The sequence below is a fragment of the Primulina tabacum genome, chromosome 8 (assembly GCF_025594145.1).
Source record: "Primulina tabacum isolate GXHZ01 chromosome 8, ASM2559414v2, whole genome shotgun sequence".
Lineage (NCBI taxonomy): Eukaryota > Viridiplantae > Streptophyta > Magnoliopsida > Lamiales > Gesneriaceae > Primulina > Primulina tabacum.
Window position 1 is genome coordinate 6,031,123 of NC_134557.1, and position 22,988 is coordinate 6,054,110.

The following is a 22,988-nucleotide window of genomic DNA, read 5'->3' on the forward strand; positions in this document are numbered from 1 at the left end:
ATAAAAATTGTGCATTGTTATTATCAAAACTATTTTCACATAAATTTATAAGTTGTATGTTGAATATATCAAAATTCTCGTGAGATCGTTTCACATATTAATTTTGTGAGATAGATATCTGATCTGATTAACTTAAGAAAGGCAAAAATGAGACGGTATTATATGTCGTATTTTGTGAGACAGATCTTTTATTTGGGTCATCCATGAAAAAGTATTACTTTTTATGCTAAAAATATTATTACTTTTTATTGTGAATATCGGTAGAGTTAAATGTCTCACAAATAAATATTCGTGATCTCGTCTCACAAGAAACCTAATCCTTAAGAAAAAAAATACTATTTTTATGCCAAATTTTTATGATAATCATGGATCCAGTCAACTGATTTCAGTATTTCACAGACAAAAAAATGTGAAATCATCCCAGCCATATTATAAAGACCTTCTAGAATTAAATTTTTCCTTTCTTTTAGATATTTGAATAAATCATTATATTTTAATTTATTTTATGATCACAACTCGTCTCTCAAAAATCACTTTCTTTTTAAATATTAACAGTCAAATTAAATCCAATTAGCTATGTTATCAAATTTTAAAAATAAGTTATAATCCATTAAATCGTTATATACTAGTACGACTTAATAAAAATATATTCGATCAAAAGTTTTACCACATCAATCTATGATTTTAGCTTCAGTTTTCCTTCGTTTGGCTCGTGTTCTCCGTCAACCATTGCTTCTTTTGATGCATTTCTCAATTTTATAATGTATATTTTCAAAGAACTGATAGGTGTGATACAAATCTTTATTTCACGAATTAAATTTTACAGCCAATTATAATTGTAAATTATTATATTATTCGAAATATTGATTTATCATTTTTATATCTCACATCGTATAATTTCACGAATCGAAGAAAAATATTAAAATTTTAACATGAGTCCCAAACGGTAAAAATAGAAGTAATATAATGGATTATCCAATAGCAATAAATGGGTGTGTGGATTTGGAGATTGGGGTCGTCTCGGCTTCTGGGTAGACGATGGAGCTGAGGCATGAAATTAAGGGGGATGGAGTGTGGCTCTTGGCGATTGGAAGAGTTGAAAGATAAGAGAGACAAAATGGAGGTGAATGATTACTTGGGATTTATTCCACAATCAACAGTTTTATGCAAAACCTAATTAATAACATATAGCTTGTGGTACAAATTATAAAAGATTATGTAATTTCTTTTTGTATATTAAAATTTCACAAAAAATCTTGTAAAATCTATTCATCAGTTAATTTTGTGAGACAAATCTCCGACACCGATCTATCTCTTGAAAAAATATTATTTTTTATACAAAAAATATTATGTGGATCAAGTTGACTCGTCTCACGTACTTTTAAATTTATATAATCCCATTGTTTTGAAAACATGTTAGTTGACGTTTAGAAGGATATACATGGTGTCTTAGATTACAAGAAATTGAGTATTTTATTTGAAATATGTGAGACGACTGCTACGTTTTATCACTCTCTTTGATTTTTCGGATGCCAAAAATATAAAAAATAAAGAAAGCTGGGATACTCATATCCTATAAATGACTACGTACATAAATTCAAGAGTAGGTCTTTTGTGAGACGGTCTCACGAATCTTTATCTGTGAGACGGGTCAACCCTACCAATATTCACATTAAAAAGTAATACTTTTTAGAACAAAAAGTATTACTTTTTCATATATGACCCAAATAAGAGATCTGTATCATAAATTACGACCCATGAAATCGTTTCACACAAATTTTTGTCCGTATGAATTTTTAGAAATTAAATTAAACTAGAACTACATGGCACATTAATTTGCCTTACACCTTTTTACTTCCATATCCACGTCTTTATTGAAAAAATTATTACACCAACTTACAATTCATGTAATGATATTGGTTGTCATATCAGTTATAAGATAAGATAATAATGGTGAGGTTTTTCCATGTTTTTCAAACACACATATCCTATCGTGACTGGGAAAATGTTGCCTGCCCCATCTAGAATTTAACGTTGTTTCTCCGGTCAACAGTTGTAAGGAATGATGGGATATTATAATACCACATTGATTTCTTCATGTTACACGTGTTAACATTGTGCGTCTGTTGTGAGTAATGCAAGTTAATGAATATGTGCAATTTTAATGGAGCTCGAGCTCTATCCGATAAAAAAAAATATATATACATCTGATGAGAAAAATTACAAGAGAGAGTCGAAAGATATAGGAGATTGACTTTTTATAAGATAGGATGGCGATTTTATCGTATCACAATACAAAACAGGATCCGTACGACTCGTGATGGAAAAACACATTGAGCAATGTACGTGCGAAGTTGAAACACGCGATCTTTTTTTGTTTAAGAAAATATTTGTTCAATCTTATTCTTGCAAAGGACTCAAAATGTTAGAAGTTTTAAATGCCTCCTTCCAAATGGATATCAGACACCAAGTTTTTTAAGTAATAAACATGTAATGAGATTGGATCAGATTACTTGTAGTTTTTTCTTTAAATTCATTGATATGGAAGTACAAAACCACAGAACATTTAATGGGCCAAAGTAAATAAGGTTGGGCTTTATCCATTCAATTTTTAATGAGCCTAAACATGCATGAGCCCAAAATGGGTAACGATGTTATTTGAAAATGTAGAATGATCCTTTACATATATTAAAAGCTATAATAATAATAATTTTTTTAAAAAACATAACCAATATATACATTAGACAAATTATGACGAGCTATATCTATCAACAAAAATGGGTAAATAATACCTTCACCCCAAGTAAACGAGGAAAGATAAGACATAGCAAAATACGCTAATCAATGAGTAATTGTATTCGAACCTCTACAAACGTTACGAATTCTCATAAAACAAATTAAAATTATTCCTCTTTCCTTCAGAACATTTGAAAATAAGTCGGAAAAAACAAGGTGCGCAAATTTGTAAGTTCGCTAGAGGGCTAATTAGCACAACCTCGTATCGCACGCACCAGTGTTTGTTTTTTGAGTAGGTCTTTTGTAAGACGGTCTCATAAATCTTTATATATGAGATATGTCAATCCTACCTATATTAACAATAAAAAGTAATACTATTAGCATAAAAAGTAATATTTTTTCTTAGAATACCCAAGTAAGAGATTCGTCTCACAAAATACGACCTGTGAGATCGTTTCACATAAATTTTTATGTTTAATAAGAGTAAAAACCTACTCACGACTTAATGCCACGAGTACAAATGTACAGCAATCAATAATATTTATATAACAAATTCAAAACCAATTTATGATTTCAATTATTTGTAATGAAAACACAATCAATCATATGTATAATCCAATCCGATCCACATCTCACATGCAAAGTTGCAGGGGGCGACTGACCCCAATATGCCCAACATTTATATTTGTTAAAATTAAATAAAATTAATTTTTTTAAAAAACAAAACATATTCTAATATTTTTTTTTTAATTTTTCAAATAAGATTCAATAAATTAAAGAGTAGGTTTCTTGTGAGACAGTCTCACATATCTTTATCTGTGAGACGGGTCAATCCTACTGATATTCACAATAAAAAAATAATATTTTTTCATGAATAACCCAAATAAGAGATCCGTCTCACAAATACGACTCGTAAGACTGTCTCACACAAATTTTTGCCTAAATTAAATCGATGATCCATCTTATTATAGAACTTTTTCGAAATAAAATTTAAAGCTAGCGTGACATTAAATAAACAAATAATTATGATTGGAAATTAGAAATAATTTTGTTAAAAAATAGGGAGTGAAAAGGCCTTTGATCTTTCTCTTACGCGTAGCTTGCCAGCTCTCTCGCCATGGATCTCAGCCTGCGTAGCTATGCGGGCCCATTCCCAATGTTACATTTACACGCACCACACACACTACACGTAATTCTCAACTCCAACCTTTTCCCTTGATTCTTGTTCATTACTTCACTGGGACAAGACACACACCGTGTCTGAAATCTAAATCAAATTATATTTGGGATAATTGGATTTCAAACCCATTCCTCGGAGTATAATTGGGAGATGGCGAAAAGTGGTGTGTTTGAGAGAGATCCGACGACGGTGGCGAAGGCAATGGAATTAAAGAAAGAGTTGCAGAAATTGGTGAAGGCGATTGTGGATGAGGATGATGTTAATTTAGAGGCGATTGATAGAGCCCATCAAATGCTCTGTGATTTGAAGGAGCTGAAATTGAAGAAATCCGTTTTTTTGAAGCTTCACTATCAACGATTCGATCATGGGGCGGTGCCGGAGGAGTTTAAGTGCCGGCTTTCGAAAGAACTCATGAGAGATCCTGTGATTATTGCCACTGGACAGGTTTTTACTCTTACTTTAAGAGTGAGTTTACTTTTAACGCGACGGTTTTTTTATGATTGCAAATGTGGAAGTGCGGAATTCTGTTGAACATATTCATTTTGATGACTGTTTGTGCCTGAGCTCGTGCTTTAATTTTTTGCTTGCTCAAGTTTACCCCTTTTTGTTAATCTTCCTATATGTACCGCTGGTTTTTTTCTTTGTGCGCTGATATTTTGTTTGATCAGTCCTCCTTTTTCCAGTTTTCTGAAGATCCTTTTCTTAATCTTCTCCTTTTTGGGGGATCCATAGGTGATAATTCTTGGAGCTTATTGATACACTTTCTTCCCAGTTATTCTTTACTTTTATCATTGACATATTCCGAATGAATTTTGCAGACTTATGATAGGCCCTTTATTCAAAAATGGTTGAAATCTGGGAATCGGACATGTCCTGTTACTCAACAAGTACTCTCACACACTATACTTACGCCCAATCATTTGATCCGAGAAATGACTGCACAATGGTGCAAGGATCATGGGTTCAGATTGCCAGACTCTGTTCAGTATACTAATGAGGAGGTGTTGACTGAAGCTGATCGAATCCATTTCATTTCTTTGCTGGGGAAAATGTCTTCTACAGTACCCAAACAAAAAGAAGCCGCAAAAGAGTTGCGATTGTTGACGAGACAAATGCCTTCCTTCAGGGCCCTTTTCGGTGAATCTGTTGATTTCATACCTCAGTTGCTATCTCCACTTTCCAAAAGCAAGTTCCAAACCGATTTTCACTTGGAACTCCAAGAAGATTTGATCACCACGCTTTTGAATCTCTCAATTCATGACAACAACAAGAAGCTCGTTGCCGAAACGCCAGTGGTGATTCCTCTCCTTATGGATGCATTGAGGTCTGGAACAATCGAGACAAGGAGCAATGCAGCTGCAGCCCTTTTCACATTGTCCGCCCTTGACTCGAACAAGGAGCTGATCGGTAAATCGGGTGCCTTGAAACCTCTCATCGATCTATTAAATGAAGGGTGTTCCTTAGCTATGAGAGACACCGCTTCAGCCATTTTTAATCTATGCATCATTCATGAGAATAAGTTGAGAGCCGTGAGAGATGGTGCGGTACGAGCAATCTTGGAAAAGATCAAGAGTAGAACGCACGTTGATGAGTTGCTCTCCATCCTCGCTATGCTATCGACCAATCAAAAAGCGATAGAGGATATGGGAAAACTCGGGGCCGTCCCATGCTTGCTCAGCGTACTTAGGGAGACATCTTGCGGTAGAAATAAGGAGAATTCCATCGCCATCCTACATACTATATGTTTTAGTGATCGTTCCAAGTGGAAAGAAATAAGGGATGAGGAGAATGTGTTCGGTACAATATCTCAGCTTGCTCAAAATGGAACTTCGAGGGCGAAAAGAAAAGCTGGTGGCATACTCGAGAAACTTAATAGGGCCGTCCATCTTACCCATACGGCATGATTGATCAAGTTTTCGAGGATGTATCCTGTAAATTATTCTCCATCATAAAAGTTAAGGTATCTTTTGGTCGTTTTTCAAGCTTCAAAACTTCCTTGTATATGTATATTCTTTATCCGAACAAGGGTTTGATCTTAATTTTACGGCTCGCTTGCGGTTATTGTGAATAATACGGTGGGATGCTTTATCTATAAATTTTGCTGATGCATAGGTGTATTGGTTTGTTTCTAGTTGAAGTGATATTGTTTTGGTTTCAGTGATAGGTTGTTTCTTTGGTTTAATAATTCAGCAAATTGCTTTTCAATAAGTTTTATTAAATCATCAAATATAAAAAGCGTTAAATAGTTGGTTTGGATTTATCAGAAAGCGATCAGATCCCACTTTATCGGAACTTTGCGACTATTTTATTCCTTCTTGATAGTGGTGTAGTCCATTAAAACCTTGTCAATACGCTGGAATGTGTCTAGAATCGAAGTGCTCAATTATAAAGAAAAGTTTCAACTTGGTTCTTTATTTTAATGGACTCTCATTTTCTCTCCTCTTTTTTTTATTGGAAATTTTGCATTATTGATGGTTGGAGTTGTTTTGATGTTGAATGATGAGATTTGTATTCGAGGGATGAATCCAAATCCAAAACAAACACGTAGCATAACGAAGTTGCGATTAATAATTGGAGGAGTGACTCCAGATTGGTTTTTGGAAAGTTTATAAGAAGAAAGAATTTGGCCATATTCTCATGTTTTGTGGTCCATCCCACGGGCTGCCAGACTTATCAAATTTTATCTTGCAGTAAGTATATATTTTAAAACGACACTTGAAACGATAATGTCCTGTTTATGTTATTGCGGGAGAACATTCAACTCTAAGTAAATGTTATTTCTAATATGAAAATATGAGTCGAAAGCTATGAAAAACTCCAAATTTTGCCATTGTGCCTTTTCTTTTATTTGTCAACTCTATGGACCCAATTTTTGTTACTTGTTTCTTATTATCATTACCCTGGCAAGGAATCTTGGTTTTATGTCCAACATAAACAAAGGTTTACCGATTTGGATATCTTTAATTCTTTTACACACACACACTATGTTTTTAACAATACATCTGTTTGTGATCAGAGTATTTTATTTGATTGCCGACAACTCCAAATATTCTAACTAGAAACTCCAAAACGAGATAGCGGGACGGGAAGGTCTGCAACCCCATGGCAGCCTGCTATGCACACCCCGTCATTTGGACGGATTGAGAAATTATCAACTCAACGCAACTCACTTATTTAACTGGAAGAACACATCAAACCAATTTTTATTTATATTAGCAGGACGGAGTCAACCAATTTTGACATCTATATTTCTAACACTTAAAAGCATGTTTCTCAACGAGCCCTACGAAAACATGGATGGGTGTCATCAATTTCAAAAGCAAGTAAGATGCAAAGACTAAAGTTCACAACAAAAATAACAACAAAAATTTATTATCGAATTCCACTTGTTTGAATCCTTCTATCGAGTATCTGCAATTTGACTATACATTTTCAAGTGTCAACAACTGTCATAGACTTTCAAACAGCTTAGGTAAACACAATACTTTCGAACAACAAAACATTACAAGTCCAACAACAATTTAAATCGAACAAACGGAACACACAAAAATAATGCAGCATAACTCAAAAGGATGATGTTATAAGGGATGCAAGTCTTCTACAACACTGTACAAGATTTGATTTTAAATAATGTACATTTCCAAAGAAGGGTTATCTGCTGGCTCTAATGTGCTTTTTCAAAACTCGAACAAATAATAAAATCGTTAATCCGTCTTATAAGCCCACCCATGCTTCTCCAGATATGCTCTTACAGCTTCTTTTATGGCCAAATTTGGAACAAGCTGAGAAGCATAAAGTGGTTCCCGGGTGATGGGGTCGAATTTTCCCACCTAAGAGGGGATGGAGTTGGAAGCTAATTCGATGAATTTATATGGCAATCGACGCTATTAACTAAGAAAAGAAATGAGAAATGTACCTTCAGCAGATGTTCAAGGATCACCGCTCTCTCATATGTGATCCCGCACGGAGTAATCACAGGATCACGGAATATGTCCAAAGTAATTTTACAACAAAGATAATCTGGCACCTGAAATAATAGAACTGTTTCAGAAGAGTTGGGCGAGGAGCATGCCAGACATGGGGAACATTGGGTTACCTCAGCTGGAGTGTCGTCTTCAGCAGCTTTGTCAAATATGCTGCTTAGAGCTTCGAGTTGATCTAGATTAGACTTGGCATTTTCATCCACAAAACCTTCCGTATCAGAAGCATCAAGGAACTGTTTCTGCTTCAGAGCTGCCACACATGCTTCTCTGAGTCAAAGAAATTCAACAGTGTAGCACAAGGAAAGCAATTCAAAACACCGAAGGCAAAAGGGAACAATATGAATGTGAAACGAGTTTTAAAAAGAAGACATACAGACAAGAGAGCAATACTACCTTAAGTTTCGAAGTTTCCAAGAACGCTCGGTGGATTCATGTTCCCATGTCAGGTACTTTGCTGTTGCAAGCTCCTGCCATATCTCCTCTACCATGTATCCATTCGGGTTTGCACCCCTACCAAGGTCCAACGCCTATGTTACATCAAACAAAACATAAAATTCAAAAAAAATATCCTCTACCACAAACTTCAGGTGTTATTTTAATAAAAAAGCATTACAATATGAAGATGCCACAATCACATCCAGATACTGATATCCCAAACATTTATCAGGACCAATTGCATGAATAAGATGAGATCATGAGACAACTGCTGATTAATATCCGTACAACTAAACCAGAGCATTGAAACTATCCATATAGCACGCAAAAAGGAAAATAGCTTTTGGCATCCAATTACTATGAACCACATAAAAAGGTATGTAACGTAAAGAATATCAAACATATCAAATCGGTTTACAATTACTTTGTAAAAGGTAGTAACGGCAGCAAGCACACAAGGAGTTTAGTTTGCCTAGAAAAATCCGAGGAACCGATCACGAGATCATGCACCACCATACAGGAATCTATCACAAGGATTGTTCGTCCTGGGCACACTTTAAAAGACAATCCCCCTTCCCTCCTGTGCATTTGGAAAATTTCGAAGAAATTGTGGTTCTAAACGCTTTAATCAACCTACCTCTTGGTGTAATTTCTAATTTTAGTTCCTGATCAATATATCCTCAAACACTACCAAAACTACCGCTGGACATCATATGCCAACTGCATATGACTGCCACTTAAATGCTAAAACATGCTAAAATATTTAGCGCTGACACAGCTAACCACCAAAGTCATTACATTCACCAACTTTCACCAGCACCGCCCTTACATCCTTCGAAGTGGATAGGGTAAAAATCACTTATTACCTTATATATACACAATCACAATCAACGATCTCTGGATGTATCCATCAACGCCACAGCCCAAAACCAAAAAATTGCACCATGGCACAAACTACACAATTATTGCCTATCTGTCATGAAGAAACTCATTTTAAATAGAAAATCATTTAAAATCCTTTTTCAATAAGACATGTGATCTCCATCAACTGCAAGATAGATGCATACTTTCCATATTTCACACCTTCATACTCGCACATGACACAAACACTTGATATTATTTTGGATATGTGATACTCTTAAAAAATGGTGATGCGTTGAGATACCGAAGAAGAAAATTTTTTAAGGTACATCGTGAGCGAAGTTTTAGAGGCCGAAAAGGAGGAGATTTCGAATAGGTGGGGATTAGAATCGGTTCCTATATGATTTTGATATTAGTAGCCAACAAATACAACAAAAAATAAGTGCAAAATAAATAAATATCACAACCACAAGCCTCTCACAGGAGATTTCTGGTAGTGAGCTGCATGCAAATGAGCAGCACGCTGGCAGCTGAAAGATTTTCAAAGCCATGTTCTTGATTAAAAAAAATTGTAATAATAATAATAATTAGCATTTAATGAAATTAATTTGCTCAATAGCAAACCTCGATAAAGACTGTAGATAACCAAGGACATAGATAACCAACAAAAATTGGATAGATTTGGTTTATTCAACAAGTGCCTTCTTCACGACACACTATATATTCGAATAATAACAAAACAAACAATTCAGGAGGTTATTAATATAGGTCATTCCACATCGAATAAAATACGAACGCAACAATAATGCTATTTTGTTGCCAAATCCATTTATTGGTCCAGCATGTTGGCAGAGGAGCTATTATGTTATGATCTACTTCGATGTTGCCAGGACTATTATATGGTGAACGAACATGATTCAGATGTGATACCATGTATACGAAAACTTTGGTCTCAACCAGTGTTCTAACTTTCAGCCTAGACGGCCAGGCGCAGGGAGACCACACCGAAAAGTGCTAGCCAGTCAGCCTAGGCGACCCTAGGTGCCCGTAAAATTACGCAAAATTTTTTGGCTTTTTTATGGATTTTTCAAAAAGGTTTTTGGGCTTTTAATTTATTTTAAAAAAAGAAAATAAAATTTTTTATTGGCCATAAACCAAAGTCCAACAAGAAATGTGATTTGATGGCTTGCCCTCACACCAAACTTCATCTTATTATGATAATACCGTGGAATCCGTCTAGCAGCTCCTAGGCTAGGAGCTGGCGTGGTGCTCGACTAACGCTTAGTGAATTTTAGAACTTCGGTCTCAACCACCAGTCATATGCATCAAACATGGGGTCCAAGTACATATCTGAGCATAGATAGTTTACAGGATGATCGAGCAAGTTTAAATTAATACTACAGATGTATGGAAACAGAGAAGGTATCAAAAGTCAAAACCGTGTGATAATGGTAAAAAAATAACTTAATAAACACAAACATGGAAAGGAAAGCATCGATGCCTATATTGGTTTCAAGACATTTATAACAAAAAAGCATCGCAAGAAACATACTTCAATTGCTTGCAGACAGCTGTTCCAATGGAAAAATTTATACAGAAATTATGTATTGGTCTCAAGAACCTTCTCCGTGAATGTGATCAAATAAATAGTTTTGGCAATGGGAAATTAAATACGATGACTGGGTAATTGGTTTCTAATGTGAGTGAGTTCTACCCAAATTCAGACATTTATTACGCAGTCCATGGAAAGAGACTAAAAAGTATAAGTCAAAACCTCAATAGATGCAGATGAAAGTAGGGTTACAAAATTATATCATTTTAACTTGTCATTAAAGTCAAGAAATTAGTTCATGTTCCAGTGTGTATCATAATTTTAAAAAAGGTTTCATAGCCTCACTCTAGCCGGTTGGAGGTTTAGACGCAAATGTTGCTTTTCTTGAATTTTAAGAAGTGAAAATAGTCACAAAAGAGTTGTGTGGTTCTGCCATAAAGATTTATATATTATTACGCTTACTAGAACTTAATTAATGTCTCTTAATTTAGAACACGATCAAAATCAAATCACATAAAAAAATCTGGATCTAAATTATATCAAATCTGTTCCCAAAATACATTATTTCATTTGACAGTGTCCCTCAAGTTACACATGAGAATCAGAATCGAAGTGTTCAGCTTGAAGCAGAAAAATGTTTTATTGTGGGATGTTGTATTTGATATCAGAGAGACAGATACCAGAGAAGCACAGACAAGATGTTTCATCTTCAATCGAACAATAACAAAAAGTTTTTACGATCGTGTCCCTTAAATAGTAAAAAAAAAAAAAAGACGTGGACAGTTAAATCACTCATGGTTCAACCAAAAAGTCCTACATCTACGAGAAAATGCTATCGTTGTGCTAAAACTCTATTCATCTCTAATCTGTGATTCAGTTACCATCCCTTTATAGGGGTGGAAATAACTTGTCATAAATATGAAGGGAAATCTTTCATATAACTAATCACAATCAAATCATACAAATGAACATTCTTAACATAAATGATATGAATCAGATTCCATATTACACTCCTTCATTTCTCATAACATGCAAGAAGAAAAATGGGAAGCACGGAAGATATAACACACTCTTAAGGAGTCTAGATAAAAATAACCTTTACCAATTACATCATGCAACTTCCATAAATTGGATACATCCCCAGATACAAATCCTAGTGAAAAGTTCAAGTGTGTGATGTGCTGGTAAATGTTGTAATGTCAGGTGGAAAATGGTAGATATCATGATGGGCAATGGACAAAATCCTCTTTTGCGGTCAGGGAAAAAGGCATCAACTGCCTTAATGTCTTCAAATATGACGTTTTTCAGAAGATTGAGGTTTGAGAAATTAGTTTGATATTCACTTAGGACCAGTATTAAGCATTAAAATCTACATTTATTTTACAAAATTGAAAGATAATGAAAACCAAGCTGCCAGCAAATGCATATATCTCACTGGCTATGATAGTGGTCGAACCATCCCACCTATCATCTCCAACTAGACCTAACAACAAAGATCAAAATCCAAGTAAATATTTTATTTGAATTCTATCGGACTTGGCAAAAGATGATGGTACCACCAAGAAGAATGTGATACTCTTGACGTATGCACATGCGTCCATTCATTTACAAAAATAAACTTTTCACATGTGCGTACTTTTCTGAAAAAGTAAAAATCAAGTACCTTCTCCAATTCCTTGACACCTTCTGCATATTCTTTCTTTTGTAGCAATGCAAGACCGAGCATATAGTGACCCTGTTATTAAAAATACAGGTGTCAGTAGAACATGAGACCGTTATCCCAAAGTTCATATTTAAATGCTCAGAAAACAAAAATGCACGTAAAATCCACAACACGATCACAAATCTTGAACGGTTTCATGAATAGAATACTTCATGATATGATGTCCACAGCGGCAGCATTAATTTAGGTAATCAAAACAAGCAGTTATGCATGTTAATTCAATTATATTCAACAAGTTGATTTAGAATTGGGGAGAAGAGAATAGGGAAAGAAGCCGCAGGAGAAGAAGAGAGAGAGAGGAGGGAGAGAACAAATTCAATAATATTGTTATTCAAGTTTGCCCACGATATCACAACCGATATACAGAAACTAATAAACGAAAATAACTACTAGATAAATCAAATAAAGATTATCGATGATCATTAAACAACTTTAAATCAATTTTTTTTATATCTGCCCCTAAAATACAGCTGGAATCTTTTAAACTATTGCTCCAAACAACAAAAGTACATAGTTGAGCACTTTTGGCAATTGACTTGCACCCTTAGCAATGCCTTGATAATGAGAATATGAGATAGGGAACCTCAGGGAATGTCTGGACTAGCAATCTTGGTATAAACTGTAAACCTAGTAATGAATACAAGACATCCCAATGTAGCAGATAACATACGACTCAATAAACACAAACAGAACTGGAACGTGATTTGACAAATTATTTAGTAAACCAGACCTTAACAGAATGATGATCAAGCTGAATTGCTTGCCTACAATCCTCCTCCACTCTCGTCCAGTTGCTATACCCAAAATGCGCACAAAATCCCACATAAGGGCAATAAATTTAACAGATAAAATCGTTTAAAAATACCAAGAAATAAACAACAGTTGGAAAGCTTTTCAGTAAATGCACTGATCGCGCATACTTTCTCTTGAGATGGCACAGAGCCCGGTTTGTCCAATATACCGGAACGTAAGGACACAACGTTATAGCCTAAAATCCAAAAGAGACAGAAAAAAATCAACCTTTTTCAGAAATCTTTAATATCTGTCGATCCACAACATCTGATGAACCCGTAAAAATAAAAATTAAAGAACCTCAGTATACGCATCAATGGCAGCGGCGAATCTATCTTTTTTGAAGCACGCGTTGCCGTCTTTCCGGAGTATCTCCGCCTGTTTCGCCGCCAACGATGACATTTTCGTCTTCACCCCTTGACCAAGTTTTTAGATATATGAACAGAACTTAAAACGCTACACACACACCCACGCGCAAAAGCACACGCAGACGTACAAAGCGGTTCCTGTCTGAATTACAAGTAATTGAATAATCAAAGAAGAACAGACCGTAAAGGAGAAAGACGAATGGATTTATCCAGAAGTTTATTGATTTTACTATTACCAGGGAAAATTGTGTTCGAAAATTCGGAGAAGGTACGCTTGCGATGGTGGAAGACCGGAAGAGCACGTCAAAGCTGTATTTGGATTGGAAGAACTTTAAGCTAATGAAAATCCATTTTTGCTATGGCCAGGCCATCTACATCCATGTCTGAGGCAGTGCCATTAGCCAATTATGATTTCGTTATGGCTTTTCAATTCTTCACTGTTCACTGTATTTAATTGTTTAACGTAAGCGGAATACGACATTGATGGTCGGATTTCTTGTTTCTTTTCTGTTGTCCATACATGTTTTAGTCTTATTTATTCATTTTAATCACACTTTTGCAATCGTTTCTTTCTATCTTTTTATTTCATTATTTCAGATTACAGTTTGATTCCTCGTTAATATTTAAATATAATAATTTCAATTTGTAGTATGATCTTTCGTTAAATCGGACTAATTATAAAAAAGACTGAAGTATCACAAAACACGTACGTCGATACATTAAAATAAAATAAAATATTTAACACCGACTCTAAATTTAACATTCAGCACAAGAATTGGTATAAGTGGGGAGAATTACGCGTTTAAGGAAGCAATGTCGTCCCACTTTCCGTGTACATCAAATAAAGCACGATATTTCCAATAGTGCCACAAGCCAATTAAAAGCTTCAAGGTCAATAATTTACTTCGTTTTTTTTATATGATAATTAAATTAAAATATTCGCCATCTGATTTTATAAATAATTTCCTCCATTTTACAAAATTGCCCTTTGGTTGACTTGTATCTGATAAAACTGGTCAACCTCGGATCTCATTTACAGTCCATAATAATATCACCATCAAATACAAGAAAAACTATATGTTATTGCAAACCGAATTGCACCATTGTAGGAAATGAAGGAGCAAAAAGTTCGTTTGGTAGGTCTTCGTCATTTCAAAGCTAGAATTCATAATATCCTATATTCATCGAGGAAACAGAAATCAGATACATGATGGGATTTATGTGAGAGTTCAAACCTCTGTCATTTTAAAGACCAACTCTGAGGGGGGCTGTCACGGAAAATCTTGGGCGTTACAAGTAAAGCTTGACGACGTGATTAAAAACTAAAGAACCACAAATGTAGAATTAGCGGGCTCAGTGTTAGCAACCAGAAGGGTGTGGAAACAAATATTAAAGTAAAGCTAATAAACTTTGGAACTTGCTTGCAAATTCCAGTGGCTCAGGTTATTTCGGGTTGTGAATGACTAGAAATCACACTCAAAAGTTTAATTTACTCATTTTCACACATTTATAACAGCAGAATATGATAGTGTTGGCAGCTGGAACTGCGATTTTTTTTCTTTCAAATTTTCGCTACTTTTTGTAATTCGTAGAATGTAATGGGCACAAACAAGTGTGTATCATGCATATAAAACATGATCGCTGGTATGGAGCCACTCTAGTTGCCAGGACTAGAACAATTTAGAACCTCTGAAATTGTAGATAGCAGCACATTCCAGATAATGCTTTTGCTGGTAACTATGGAGAGACTGAAAAGTTAATCTCCACCACCAAAAACTTCCTAAATCAAGAAGTCAACTCATCATAACCATCAAGTAGATCTTCAAGCTCTCAAGCGTAAGACAAAGCTTTCTTTGAATTCTCTTCATGTTTTTTCTTAAACTCTCACTCTTCATTCTCATTGGATGCTACTCTATGGTTTGTAAGGAAAAGACAAAAGGGCTAAAGGCAACAAGTGCTTAAAAGGGTTGAGCAGAGGTGGAACCTACTCTACAGTTTATTCTCAAGTTCAGAACAAAGTATCCCAGCAAACTCTCGGCAAAGTACACTTCTTGCAACAAACATAGTAACTACAGTGAAGGCTGTCCACCAGCAAAAATACTCAAAAATACACATGCAAAAGTCACTACATAAAATGAACCTCAGATCCATGAATAAATGGCATTGAATAGGAAGAAAAACATTAGTAACGTCAAGATGAATTCGTTCAACCATTATCCAGTATCTTTAGAAGTAAATGTCATGCCTCAGAAATTGTAAATTATGATGACATTGCTTCATGTAAATCCAAACTTATAATTGAATAAATAATCATCCTTGCACATAAGAATAAGACTGCAATGATATTATGTAGGACCAAGGGAAATTTAAACTGTTTTAACAGAAAATACCTTACCCAAGACTCAAAGGATGAGTATCCAAAATGCACAGGCATGCATCATCTCCATAAACCTACAGGATAACAAAGTTTGAGATATAAAAGATATCAGAAAATTAATCATATAAAGTAACAATCTCTGGTCTACTTATACTTGACCAAAGAACCAGTTACTCCAAGGAAGCTAACTTTCACTAGAGGATTTCTCCAAATATATATAAGTTAGAGGTACGTGCCAAATCTGAAACATCAACTGCTCAATTCTCAAATAAAAGCAACATGAGAGTTCAATCAGCTGCAATAAATCAAAAGCTAAAAAGCATTGTACTTGTACAATTATTGTTTAAATCAAGCATGTTCCTTTCATAAAGGTCCATGAGACGGGTAAACAAGCAACAGCATTCCTCAAGAACATAACACCTCCAACTCGATCTATTAAAGAAAAAAATATGGAGTTAAACTCAATCAGGTCATACTTTCAGAGGTTCCAATTCGGCTGTAGTTTGTTCTACCTTATGAACTGATAAGGTGATTGGGAAACACTCGCAGCTTTTTTTATGTCCCTCCGAAGTCCCAAAGAATGAACATGATGGGAACCCCACAAACACTTGCAAATTAAGTCAACCCAGCAAACATAACTCGACAAGAAATTGTGACACTCTATCACTAAGTATTGGTACGAGAAATTGAACTCATATTTGGGGAATCCCCTTATCAAGAGCCCAGTTATACAAGGTAACTTACTCAATATTTGCTATAAATTTCTATGTATTTTCTCCTGTTAATGCATTCACAATACAATATCTTTTTTTATCACTTGTATTTTGTTTCTCACATCTCCTGAACATTAACTGACTTAAGCATCGGATATACTACATCGAAAAACAAATCAAACTTCCTCTAATTTATCTTCATTTTTGTAGGCTCATACAACTCCAGCATCCAGAGCCGAGCCGAGCCGAGCCGAACCGAACCGAACCGAAGCCAATCAAATCAAAGACTTGTTAAAGACAATATTTGGTAAAAAATTAAAGTTGGATCTGAGTGAGTAAATTATCTTTTCTGCAAATTAAGAGATGCATTTATCATGTTCTACATCTATGATCATTGAATGTGAAAACTTGGCAGGTTGGTTACGAGCTTTCAAGTGGGGCTAAATCAATGGCTTTCAGTTTTGGAAGCCCAATTCTGTTTCAATTCTGGAGTTTAGCCCCATCACTCAATCTTAAGAGCTTAAATATTTTTTTTTTCTCAATTATTGTGTAATTTAAAATTTATGTATTCTTAATTTTTTTTTTAAAATTTTGTCTCAATCTTAAATTGTTTATGAAACTAAACGAGGCATTGCGACGGTTTTACCAAACACCGTCGCTAATTCCCAAAAATTTAAAAAAAATTTAAGAAATGTTCTTTCCTAAACAATAATAAAATAACTTTATTTCCCAAACAATATTTCATACTATTGAATCAAAAAATTTATTATTGTTTGGAAATCTTAATTGTTTTGGGATTTAGAAGTTGCGGTAACTTTTTTTAACCATTGCTATTTGCGACGGTTTAACCAAAAACCGTCGTTAATTCCCAAAATTTAAAAAAAAAATTAAGAAATGTTCTTTCCTAAACAATAATAAAATAACGTTATTTCCTAAACAATATTTCATACTATTGAATCAAAGAATTTATTATTGTTTGAGAATCTTAATTAATTCATAAAAAATATTATTTTTTATGTCAAACGTATTATTTTAATGATAGATATGAGTCAGATTGATCGATCTCATAGATATAGGTTCGTGGGACGTTCGTACGACAGACTTCCTCGTAATATATAGATGACTAAATCTCAGGAATTTCCCTAGTGACTTTTCTTTTGGAATAATTTCAATAACATCAATATTTATTCTGATCAATTAAATAATGAAGTGGCAAATTACGTGCTTTTCGATATTACAGTAATAGGTCATAAGTTCAAATCATATAACTTATATCCCTTTTAAAAAAAGTCATACAACTCGTAGCTTGTATTATCATCAAAATTTTATTAATGAGTTATGATGATATCCGAGCGAGTACATATATAATAATAATGAGTATGTTTATTGTTAGACGATTAATTTGTGAGACATGTCATCTCTTGCCATATTTACAATAAATGTAATATTTTCAACTTAAAAAACATCTTTTCACAAATATATTCGTATCACAAAACTGACACATGAGATCTTTTCACACAAATTTTTACGATAATAATATTAAACACAAACTTACATACTATACACGAAAGTCGAGAATTACAGTTCGCATAAAAAGTCAAAAGCACCTTTCCTAGTATTGGAACGCGGATATGACTAACACTGATTTTTATAATATTTTATATTTATTGAAAATATAGTACTTTTATATTTCTATATCTATATATTTGTATATATATAGATATAGAAATATAGATTTTGTCGAGCTAAAAAAATCTACACACTTTATTAGGAAACAAATAAACTAAATTCACATCGTTTTATAAACACGATTGAATCACGTTAATAAATATATTAAAAAAATTTAAAGAAAAAAATCTCCACGTATTCAGAAATTGACACGTAGTTCAAAAATAAATAATAATAATATGTTTTTATATAACAGTCAATTTTGCGAGGATTTCTAGAAGGTACCCCAAAATCAAATCAGTTTTCTAAAATAATAAATTTATCGAGGCTTTGACATTTTAATATTAAGTCAGATTATGTTTCAAATAATTAAAAATTGACGTACTCAAACATCTCATTTTTCTTGTCGTGTGATGTGAAATTGTTTACAATTACGAATTTGTTTACTATAATTAATTAGTATTGAAGCTATTTTAATAATTTTGAAAATTATAATGAAAAACAAATTAATTTTTTTTAATAATCCACTGGGTTGGCAATAAATTATGAATGGACAAAAGGAATTTAATCTTCAATGTCAGGTTAAAACAAATGTTACCTAGTGAGTTCACGTAAATAAATTTTTATCAGATTTTTTCTGACACAAAAATTCCATGAGAGTCTCGGTTTATGAGATCCTACCTATATGAACACTATCCTTACTTCATTTCAATGGGTAAGATCTTGCCACACATACAATTTCAAAAAAAAAAGTGGGTCCTATATATGCATGGACAAATCTTGGTCATTCATCCTATCATGGAGGCAATGCCCACATGGATAGGATGAAATAAACCGACAGTCTCAATGTCAATTTTGTGACTATGTATGAAAAAATATTATTGTTTATGTTTAAATTATTATTATTTTTGAAAAAATATTTTACAATATATGATAATTTGAATGAAAATTATTATTATTATTGTCAAAAATATATTGTATATATATGAGTAAAATATATTATTTTTATGTTAATATTATTATTCATTGTATATATGAATCAGATATACTCATATCACAAATATGAATCCATAGACGATTGTAAAAGATACCTGCTCTTTTTCATAAACACATTAGTTTGAAATTTTTTTACACGAAAATTATTAAAAAGAAAAATCAAATATAAAGTTTAGACTTTGTCATTTTTTTTTTTTGAAAATTACTATTATTTTTTTCATTTGAATAATGATATAATAAAATATATTTTGGGTGTGAAATTAAAAGGCTGACCGGGGCCGCTAACTATAAATTTAAGGGTTAGAACGTAGAGCACAACTATTAAAAATAGTACCTCTACTTTCTTCGCCGCATTAATATTCCTGTTTGCACAGGATCCTTATTTCCGCCAGCTTACTCCGCCATGCACGGCGGCGATCACCACGACGGTACGACATTCTCTCTGAATTTAAACAGCCTGAATATTATTTCTGCCCTCGGCCGCGGTGCCAAAGGTGTGGTTTTCCTCGTTCAAACACCAGGGGACGGGAAATTGCTTGCCCTCAAAGCAATCTCCAGATCTTCAATCGAGAAAAAGAAACATCACAAAACCACCGCCGGAAGTAGCAGTGGTCGTGGCGATGATTACAGAAGAATTTGGTTTGAGAGAGATGTGTTAGGATCTTTCAATCATCCACTCTTGCCCAAGCTTCATGGCGTTTTGGCAACTGATAAGATCGTCGGATATGCCGTTGATTACTGTCCCGGCCGTGATCTCAATTATTTAAGGAAAAAGCAAACTGAAAGAATGTTCTCCGATGATATCATCAGGTAACTGATCACTTCTATTTTCCAGCTTCATTTCAGCATTTTCCAACGATTGTTTGTAATTTGTTCGATTTTCAGGTTTTACGCAGCAGAGTTGGTGTTGGGATTGGAGTATCTCCACGGACTAGGCATTGTTTACAGAGATTTGAAACCAGAAAACGTGATGATTCAGGAAAACGGACATCTAATGCTCGTGGATTTCGATCTCTCGACAAAACTCCCATCAAAGTCTGCACAAACCAGTCCAATCATCACCAAACCAGAGCCCCATATTAAGCCGTCCAGGAAGAAAAAAAGATTCTGTCTTCCCTTTAACCGTCGCGATCCCGAAATCTCCCCGAAACATTCCGCCACCCTCGGAGCTAACTCAACCAGCTCCGAATCCGATTCAACGGAGAAATCCAATTCCTTCGTCGGCACGGAGGAGTACGTGGCACCGGAGATCATACGTGGCGACGGCCACGATTTCTCCGTCGACTGGTGGTGCTTAGGTGTCGTGCTCTACGAGATGCTCTACGGTACCACGCCGTTTCGAGGACTTAATCGGAAGGAAACATTTTACCGAATTATAACCAAGCAACCGGACTTAACGGGGGGATTGACTCCGTTAAGGGACTTGATTGGAAAACTGCTAGAGAAAGACCCGAGGAAGAGGATCTCCGTCGGTGAAATCAAGGGCCACGATTTCTTCAAGGCCGTCGATTGGGACTCAATCGTTGATATTCCCAGACCGCCGTTTATACCTGAATCAACGGAGGTAGACGGCAGCAGTGAAGGACATGAGAAACTTGACGTGGAGTCCTACGTCCAAAGAGTGTTCGCATCAAAGGAGAATGACCAAAAATCCGATGAAGAAAATCAGAACAGAGATATGTGGGTCAACAATCATCCCACCCAAATCCAACATGACAATTTTCTTGTTTTTTAATTTTTACAAAAAGGGTTAACTTATTATTAGCATGTATAAAAATAAGTAATTCAATCAAACTATCCACGTTATACATTCGCGAATTCGATATCTCGTATCAAACTCTAATATCAAATAAGTTAATCAACATTTCCACCCAAATCACTTAATGTTGAATGTTGTTGCCTGAGATAACTTCTTCCAAGGTGTAGCATTGCCACGCGAATAGGATTTTCTAGGCTCACATGGTGGTGGTTGCGAATCTACAAAGATTAGAAACGGTAAGCCAAAATTTGTGTGAGACGGTCTCACGAGTCGTATTTTGTGAGACATATCTCTTATTTGAGTCATCCATGAAAAAACATTACTTTTATATGGTAACTTTTTATTGTGATATCGGTAGGGTTGATTCGTCTCACAGATAAAGATTCGTGAGACCGTCTCACAAGAAACTTACTCAAATGACAATGGTTAGCATCACATTTAAGTAGGATGAGGTTAGAGTCTAACCACTTTTCATCAATTTAGAACAACTCACTGATTAAAATTTTAAATTAATTGACCTATAAATTTTTTTTTTTACCAAATCTTGCGGTTAGAGTATCAAAACTATTGCAACCCAAGCACATGTATTTCACATCAGAGGACCAGTTATCAATTAATCTATAGGTTCCTAGCTACATTATAGTGCTGTTGTTAATTATATAGAATACACAGAATTAAACAAAATAATAAGCTAAGTACGAAACACTCGATAAATAAAACTACATTTCTTTGTATATTTAAGTATCATTCACAAACTGGTTCAGTTTACTTGTTAACTAGGATCTCTTCAATCACGTGTCTTTTTTCGTTTCGAACGTATTACTACGTATGCCTTTGGGTTAACTTGAAAGTTCTCTGTTTCTGTTTTTGTTTTTCCCCCTAAAGATGGGATGCAAATCGAGACTATAAACCAAAATGCTATCCTTTTTTCTTTATACCATTTGACGCAAAAGGATAATAATGCTAGTTATTCTTTCGTCTCGGGTTTGGCTCAAATTTGGAAATAGTTCTGTTATTAATATCGTCAACTCATTTTCATATCATCAACATTGATCTAGTTAATTAGAATTTGAGTAGGTCTCTTGTGAGACAACTCACGAATCTTTATCTCTAAAACGAGTCAACTCAACCGATATTCACAATAAAAAGTAATATTCTTAGATAAAACGAGTCAACTCAACCGATATTCACAATAAAAAGTAATATTCTTAGATAAAAAGTAATATTTTTTCATGGATGACCCAAAAAAGAGATCCGTCTCACAAAATACGACCCGTGAAACCGTCTCGCACAAATTTGTCTTAAAATTTTTATATTTATTATTTCCGGTTTTTCCAACTCCCCCAACCAAATATTATATAAACTCTTATGTTCTCCGTGTCTCTTTAATTCAACTTTCGAATTCATCTCATGAGTGGACTTGCTCTGTTCATCAAGATTTTTTTTACCGTACGTTTTAAGAAAAACTACGATATCAAATATAAACTCGACCGCAATTTGATAATTATTTCGTTCATAAAACGTGTTTTCGTTTATGGCTAAGAATTTGTTACAACAATTGATTGTTTCTTCTTGCATTGGAATTAATGAATTTTAAATAAATTGTAAAAAATTTTTGAAATGTAAAATCATAAAATTTCATATCTCCTCGTTAGATATTTATATAATATTAATTTGAAATCAATTATATTTGTATAAATAGAATATGAATTTAAAATTTAAACTATCATATCATTACCAACAATAAAACTATAATTAAGATCCACAAATTTCAAATCCATCACCTTAAACAATGTAAATCTCATTAGGTTTGAAATAATTTTCTCTTTGAATTATGTTTTGAAT

At 34.2% G+C, this 22,988-nt stretch overlaps 3 protein-coding genes across 5 annotated transcripts; 2 read left to right on the forward strand and 1 right to left on the reverse strand.

Annotated features, from left to right (window-relative positions):
• Window positions 1-3,832: 3,832 nt before the first annotated feature.
• Window positions 3,833-5,977, forward strand: LOC142553342 (U-box domain-containing protein 9-like). 2 transcript variants are annotated; one of them, XM_075663527.1, is made up of 3 exons: window positions 4,222-4,360; window positions 4,585-4,648; window positions 4,735-5,977. In XM_075663527.1, the coding sequence occupies exon 3, from the start codon at window positions 4,849-4,851 to the stop codon at window positions 5,818-5,820; it is 972 nt and encodes a 323-aa protein (XP_075519642.1). In that variant the 5' UTR covers window positions 4,222-4,360; window positions 4,585-4,648; window positions 4,735-4,848; the 3' UTR covers window positions 5,821-5,977. The 2 variants fall into 2 exon arrangements, with proteins under 2 accessions (XP_075519641.1, XP_075519642.1); XM_075663526.1 differs by lacking the exon at window positions 4,585-4,648 and having other exon boundaries at window positions 3,833-4,360.
• A 1,485-nt stretch (window positions 5,978-7,462) lies between these two features.
• On the reverse strand, window positions 7,463-14,038 carry LOC142553344 (E3 ubiquitin-protein ligase CHIP). 2 transcript variants are annotated; one of them, XM_075663531.1, is made up of 9 exons: window positions 13,812-14,038; window positions 13,563-13,678; window positions 13,391-13,458; window positions 13,201-13,264; window positions 12,411-12,482; window positions 8,293-8,426; window positions 8,013-8,166; window positions 7,833-7,943; window positions 7,463-7,746 (listed from the first exon to the last, which is right to left on the reverse strand). In XM_075663531.1, exons 2-9 carry the CDS (start codon window positions 13,662-13,664, stop codon window positions 7,621-7,623), a joined length of 831 nt encoding a protein of 276 aa, XP_075519646.1. In that variant the 5' UTR covers window positions 13,665-13,678; window positions 13,812-14,038; the 3' UTR covers window positions 7,463-7,620. The 2 variants fall into 2 exon arrangements, with proteins under 2 accessions (XP_075519646.1, XP_075519645.1); XM_075663530.1 differs by having other exon boundaries at window positions 13,563-14,035.
• Window positions 14,039-19,657: 5,619 nt separating this feature from the next.
• On the forward strand, window positions 19,658-21,181 carry LOC142553345 (serine/threonine-protein kinase OXI1-like). The gene is made up of 2 exons (XM_075663532.1): window positions 19,658-20,194; window positions 20,270-21,181. Exons 1-2 carry the CDS (start codon window positions 19,788-19,790, stop codon window positions 21,117-21,119), a joined length of 1,257 nt encoding a protein of 418 aa, XP_075519647.1. The 5' UTR covers window positions 19,658-19,787; the 3' UTR covers window positions 21,120-21,181.
• Window positions 21,182-22,988: the final 1,807 nt, after the last annotated feature.

What these genes read in the sequence shown, in the direction of transcription:
- LOC142553342 (XM_075663526.1), top strand. Translation starts at nt 4,067, where the DNA reads ATGGCGAAAAGTGGTGTGTTTGAGAGAGATCCGACGACGGTGGCGAAG. An exon ending in TGATTATTGCCACTGGACAG is followed by an intron (nt 4,361 to 4,734) that starts GTTTTTACTCTT and finishes TGAATTTTGCAG; the next exon opens with ACTTATGATAGGCCCTTTAT.
- LOC142553345 (XM_075663532.1), top strand. Translation starts at nt 19,788, where the DNA reads ATGCACGGCGGCGATCACCACGACGGTACGACATTCTCTCTGAATTTA. An exon ending in TTCTCCGATGATATCATCAG is followed by an intron (nt 20,195 to 20,269) that starts GTAACTGATCAC and finishes TTCGATTTTCAG; the next exon opens with GTTTTACGCAGCAGAGTTGG.
- LOC142553344 (XM_075663531.1), bottom strand. Translation starts at nt 13,664, where the DNA reads ATGTCATCGTTGGCGGCGAAACAGGCGGAGATACTCCGGAAAGACGGC. An exon ending in CTGTGCCATCTCAAGAGAAA is followed by an intron (nt 13,265 to 13,390) that starts GTATGCGCGATC and finishes TTTTGGGTATAG; the next exon opens with CAACTGGACGAGAGTGGAGG. An exon ending in AAGACGACACTCCAGCTGAG is followed by an intron (nt 7,944 to 8,012) that starts GTAACCCAATGT and finishes CTATTATTTCAG; the next exon opens with GTGCCAGATTATCTTTGTTG.